General features: G+C 30.4%; 1 protein-coding gene across 2 annotated transcripts in view; it reads left to right on the forward strand.

Annotated features, from left to right (window-relative positions):
- The first annotated feature begins 417 nt into the window (after positions 1-417).
- Positions 418-6678, forward strand: part of LOC106678212 (synaptic vesicle glycoprotein 2B) — a 12952-nt gene continuing 6691 nt past the window's right edge. Inside the window, exons 1-4 of one of the 2 annotated variants that reach the window (XM_014416610.2) lie at positions 418-543; positions 3730-3841; positions 4878-5039; positions 6473-6635. In XM_014416610.2, the coding sequence (XP_014272096.1) occupies positions 4907-5039; positions 6473-6635 (296 nt within the window). In that variant the 5' untranslated portion in view covers positions 418-543; positions 3730-3841; positions 4878-4906. The remainder of the gene's footprint in view (positions 544-3729; positions 3842-4877; positions 5040-6472; positions 6636-6678) is intronic. The other variant, XM_014416609.2, reaches the window with a different exon arrangement.

Below are 6678 nucleotides of genomic sequence, written 5' to 3' on the forward strand. Positions count from 1 at the left end.
GTCTTTCTAGGAACTTGCTATAAAAAAGTAATTTATATTGTCTTGATTTTTCGCTTTTTGATTTTTTACTGTTACCACACGGAATTATGTAAAACGTATTATACTGCAATACGTATTATATGTAAAACGTATTTAATTAATATATGTGTAAAATTTAATTATTGAGCCAAAATTGCTACTTTCAAAAGGAGGCTATTAACCTAATGATTTATACATTCTAAGGTTTTTTTTTTTTTTTGTTTTGTTTTTTAGTGATGTACAAAATGATAAGAGAATGCTTTGTTGATTGCAAATTAAATAATTGCACAATCTCTACAAACTAAGATTCTATCAGCAAATTGCCACGCAAATATTTTATGATACTTAAAGTTATATAAATCTAAATGTTTTCAGACAAAGTCAGTACCTCGTAGGCTACTACGAGTACCTCCGTTGAAAAATTATTGACTCTTCACAAGTTTATTATCGGAAGACAGATGGCTAAAATGGAACAAGTAGAGAAGAAATCTGATGTACCCATGGAAGAAGCGCTGGATGCCGCAGGTATTCATAGATTCACTCCGAATTAAGTTGTTACATCGTTCATCTCCTTAATCGTAATAGATAGTCTCCAACACAGCATTTATGTGATTTCATTTTTTTTTTCCTGATCTAATTTATATAACGCAAAACCAACAAAAAGCTATTAGTAATTGTTGGTGTTGGCTATAAAAAATATTGAAGCTTGGAATAGTAGTCAGGTGCCTTTCACATCTGAACAAAACTCGAGACACTTCCGAAAACATGAATATACTTCCTGTATGTTCACCAGATCAGTTGCAAGAGCTTTCGGTAAGGAGACATCCACAGTTACCTGAGACTGAATATACTTGCCAAGAGCTAAGCGTTTAGTGGAATGCACCCCACTACTGTACCGTTTCATTATTTTTTATAGACATCACTAACAATCACAAACTTATTAGTTTAAGGAGATGTGCAATAACATGCCGTCTCTCAGAAGAAATAGAAGTATAAGATAGAGTTTTTTCCATAGTCGGGTTTTATTTTTCATTAAATTGTTATATATTTCTCATTTATTGAGTATCTTATGTTTTAATCGATAATCATAGACTAGAACCTGGATGAATGTGCATCGGGTATCCATACTTTAAATAAAGAATCGTATCGAAAAGAGTACTGGTATTTTGGTGGTACGGAACCTCTCCGATAATACCTACCAATTCAGAAGTATAAACAATGTGTACTTAGGTTAGGTTTAAGAATCTTACTAATCTATTTCGGTATGGTACTGTTTGAAATTTAATAACATAGATTAGACCTAGTGGTCCTTTTTGCCAACCCCTGAGGGCTACCTAGGTTGCCGCCGCGTACTAACTAAGGTGGGAGTGTCAAGATTCATTCTTCGGGTCCGCCGAAAAATGAATGCTTAGCTGCTCCAGCTGGGAATCGAACCCAGAATGCTCCGAACTGAGCGCACTGAGACCTACGCTCCAACCCGCACGGCCCTCACGTCCCTGAAAATATTCAATTCATTCCAGCATTTCCTTTGCACTGTTTTTTCCTACATATTCAACCGCTCTAAGTATAATTGTGTATAACACCTCAGGATGATCCGCAGAAATTTTTAATTTTTTTTTAGGCTAGTGATTTCTTAACACTTTTTTTATTGTTTGTTATTTACTGATGTCACTATGGGAAGATCTACAAAAGATATTTTTATATGAGAAGATGGTCAGAGTTGCGGTCAAAGGAGAAACAAAAATAGTTTACAACTATTTATTTTCCAACGTTTCGCCCCACTTTGCAGGGCTTCATCAGGGCTAAAAAGATACAATGATAAGTTACAACGAAAAGAATAAAAATACAAAGATAAGATATTATGATAAGAATAAAAATAAGTAACAATGGCAAGAGTAAATTTTTTTTATAAAAATACGTAAAACATAAAGTTAAAAAAGTACAGGAGATGTACATAAAACAAAAACAATACGATACAAACAATACAATGTTTATACAATTAAAAAAAATAGAGATTAAATAAACGTCATGAAAGAATAATTATAAATAAATAAATAATAATAATGATATAAAATGATAATAAATGAGCAAAGAACATGTCAGGACAACCTACCTGTTCAAAGCAAACGGATGAACAGAAAGAAACAATGAAGCGGAAGCGTTGAGGAGTGGGGAGGAGGTAGCCAGCCAGCCGTTTAACGGCTTTATTTCAATTTTAAATACGTCGCGTATACAGGAAATGATGAAAATTATTTTTCATTTTTCGTCACATCTTTATCACTATTTCCTGTATACGCGACGCATTTGAAATTGAAATAAAGCATAAAGAAAAGAAATAATAGAGGCAGGCGTCGTGTCATTTCCACAACGAAGGCATTGCTGGTTTCAACGAGAGAGGATGAGCGGTAAATGGTTAGACTTAAAAGAATTTGGGTACCAGAATATGACTAATTGCATGAAGTTCCATAACTTATCATTGGCATATCGATTTTTTCTTTCTCACTCTAACTTCTGAACAGAACTTAGTATTTCCAATGCTTTTTTCACCTAGTTATCCAATTTTAACAACGAAATAACTATGAAAGATTTTAATAATTAACCAGTGCAGACACCACTGTTACCACAGTTAGCTAAGTTAGAAACTTAAGAGATAGGAGAAAAAAAAATTAAAAACATGTTTCTAATACTTATACTCACAACATTTTCTTATTACATTCTTCTTATTGAAAAATAAATTGCAATTCAAAGTTTAAGTTGTTTAAAGTATGTTTATTTAGACTGACATTTAAACTATATTGAATGTTTCAAATGTGTTCCATATTGTACCTACATATAGTCCATTCAAATTAACAGGCCTTGCATTTGATAAATTCAGATAAAACTGGAAATGATTTTAATCCACTTTAGTTGTCCCAAATAAGAGCAATATAAGTTTGAGATGGTTTCAGGGTCAAGCCAAATTACATAAGTGTGGTGTCTGCCACAGTCATTGCCAAGTCTCCCCTCAGAAAATTCCTTAATTTGTCACTGACTAGATAAATGTATATATTATATATAGCTGCTTTCTTTTGACAATGGCTCAACTGAAAAAATATTTTTTTTATTTCACAATCAACACATTCTAAAGATAGTATCTTAGTAGACTGGAGGGGAACAATCAGCAACGAGGCACCAATTGACAAGCAAATCCCAATCTTCAGAATACCCCCAATAGAATATAAAAATAATTTTTTTTTTTAATTTATCCCATTATCAAAACAAAGCAGTGATACTCAAGATTTCCAGGAGTGAGAAAAAATTAATTTATATCCCGATAAATAATCATGCAACTTCTACAACTGATATAGTAAATTAATTTACTGTTTAATAATTTAAATAATAAACAGTTGTATAATAATTTTCATTGTTTTTATAATCATGTAAAAATATACTCAGCGATAGAAATAAATGTTTATCATTTTTGTTATCAAGAATGCCTATTTGTTTATATAATTCAGCTAGTTATTTTTTATAAACTAATAGTCTATAAAAATCTTAGATTCTAAGTCAATTTATAGATATCAAAAAAATAAATAATAATGGAATTAATAAATCAAATTACTACTAATATCCTATTGTACTATGTAAACAGATTTTAAAATTTTATATACAATAAATGTTTATTTATATTTTATCTGCCTTTGGATTTAATCATTATTAATATTATTATAGTGGCTCTTCTATGCGGAGTCCTAGCTTCCTTCAAAAACAATACTTATAAAGTGGCCAGGCCATCTCAGGCATCAGAATTTTACAACATGGCAAAATCCAGCTAATTCTAAAGGTGAGGTATATCTTGATTATTTCATTTACTCAAATCTCAATGAATGAAGAAGTCACCATAGCTTTTATGGAATGTTAAAATATTTTGAGTTATTGGTCATCTGGATTAACTGTGAACAAAGTTTCTAGCGATAAGTAAGTATCTAATACTGACAAACTATCTCTCTGTAGTTAGAAGAAGGGTTCAGAATTTCCATATGGCAATCTTAATTTTTTTATAAAACAAAAACTAACTAAATTATTACAATAATCTTGGTATTGAGATTTCATTTAGTACCATCAACTAAATCATTAATTTCATTCTCTATTAAACTATTAATTACTGCCTTTCAAACTTTTAAATGACAGAATTTCGGATCAGATTTATAGTTTTGTAGAAAAATATAAACCCATACCTATGATAGAAGAGGCTCCCAGAGTTTGGTTCATTAAATTTATTTTTAACCAAGCCATAAAATGAGTTTTCACATCAACCTTTTTTCTTTTCTTTTTTTTATGACCCTCTCTCAGGGGTTATCCAGAGGTAACTTATCTATTCTAACCATAATGGGTGGTCAAATTTTCATCACATGGAACCACTACAGATATAAAAGTCTCCAGGTCAGAGTTGAATTGGCAGTCACAAGGCAGGTAAATTTGACGCTCCAACTCCCTCAGGTGTAGCTATTTGTAAATGGCCCTCTTCATATTAACACTTGGGTCATAAAAGGGTGGTAGCGTCTAGATCATCATCTCTGGTTATCCAATAGGATCAACAGTTTCTATAGTTGGAACATATATGCTCCCTCTAATGCTAGCACCAATATACACTTATTCATTTCCAGCCTTTTTTGCTAACTACTGACTATGTTACCATCTGGAAGTTGCATAAATATTAAATTTGACTAAGAATTGGAATGAATACTTTTGTACAAATAAATATTATAGAACGAATACATTTGTTTAAATCTATCCTACTGTACCCAAGAAGATTTCTATAAAGTTTTTTTATAAATTATGAACTATTAGTAATTAGTTAATTGTTATCTTTAATGCAGGAAGTGGTCTTTATACATGGTATGTCGTAATGACATCAGGATTGATTGGATTAGCTGCAGTACTGAGTATTCAAGGTATGGCCTTTGCACTTCCAAAGGCTGGATGTGAACTGCAGCTGCCTTATTCAGTTAGAGGGATGATGTCTTCAATGGGCTTCATGGGTAATGAATTTGAAATTATATAATATATAACTACACCCATTTGACATATAGGAATAGTATATATTGACAAATAGCAGTGGACATAATGCTTTAGTATTATATAGGGCAGTTCATAAATACCGATTATTCAAGTCATTGGTTCTTTTCTTTAAAATTATACAAAATTTATTAATCTGTTTATGGTTCTTTACTTAGTTAGTAGTGACCTAGAATATAAAGCCAATTCCATCACTTCAACCAATTTTCCATCATTTCAAATCTTTCTGCTTAAGTTCCAATCATCATCTTGTTCTTATTCCTTGAATAATGACGTTAAAAACAATTACAACAAAGTTACTTTATTTGGTTCATATATGAATATTTGAAGAATGGTAACTTAAGTTGAACAGTCCAGCATGGTTTAAATTAAATTTAGTGATAACTGACCAAAAATAAGTTCTTCCAAAGACTAATTTGCTATGATTCTCATCATGTTCCCTATTAAGTAAACTAGATGTATCTTAATCCATTCAATTGTTCAAAAAACTCTAGCATTATGACCCTGTTTATCAGGACATAGAGTGAATCTTAGGGCAGCCAACCTCATAAAAAAAAATATTGTAAACCAAAGATGATTTTTTAATCAAAGAAATAAACTTTTAAAAGTAATTCTGATGATGTTGCTACCATAAAGAATAATAAAAATAATGCAAAACTATCTGTTTAATTTAGATAAAAGGTTCTGTACCAAGTTATCAAAATTTTAAAGTAGAACATGATGTTTTACTAAACATAATTGTAATGGATCAAAGCTGATATTTAATAAAAAAAAAAAAATTAACAAAATTATACATTTATTTACAAATCGGATTTTATTTGGACTCTTTTTCATTTATTACTTCAAAAATTACTGTAGAACAGTTTAATAATTTTATTCAAAACTAAAATGATTTTGGAGACTGGAATAGATCAAAATAGAGCAACAGGGATCGCTCATTGCTCATGGAACACCTCTAGTGCAGAGAACAGAGCACACCTCTGCCAGGTTAATAGCAGATGTGAATTGTCTTTTACAATATTACTGACAAATTTTCATAGATATATTATTTTCCTAATTAATTACTAATTAGATTTCAAAAAAATGAGAAAATACCATAATTACTTTATTTTATTTAGTTTACAATAATGTTTTCATGTATCATTAATTTTTATTATGTTTGAAGTACAAATTTTTTATTCCTTTAATTCTCTTCCCTCCTGCCCTTTAGAATGTGTCTTTATATAGAACAGAACTGATTCAATTTGCTGATGTCCTAATTACATAGAAATAAATCTCAGCTTTCCTTTTTTTATAATATAAGTACATAACTATTTTAATACTAATTTTATAGGAATCCTTTTTTTTTTTTTTAATTTAGACTAAACTAATTTTCATTGAATTATGGGATTATTAGGTATGCTGGTATCAGCTCAGGTCTTTGGATTTGTTGCTGATAATTTTGGAAGAAAATTTGTTATGATGATTACTCAGTCAGCAACTATGGTGATCACTGTGCTATGGAGTTTAGCACCAAACACCATAACTTTGGGAATCATACTATTTCTCAATGGAGTCTTGTAAGTGTTATATACTTATAAATATGTAAAAAAAAAAAATATA

Source organism: Halyomorpha halys, unplaced genomic scaffold (genome assembly GCF_000696795.3).
Source record: "Halyomorpha halys isolate HHAL.00 unplaced genomic scaffold, Hhal_1.1 Scaffold128.1, whole genome shotgun sequence".
NCBI classification, from domain to species: Eukaryota; Metazoa; Arthropoda; class Insecta; order Hemiptera; family Pentatomidae; genus Halyomorpha; species Halyomorpha halys.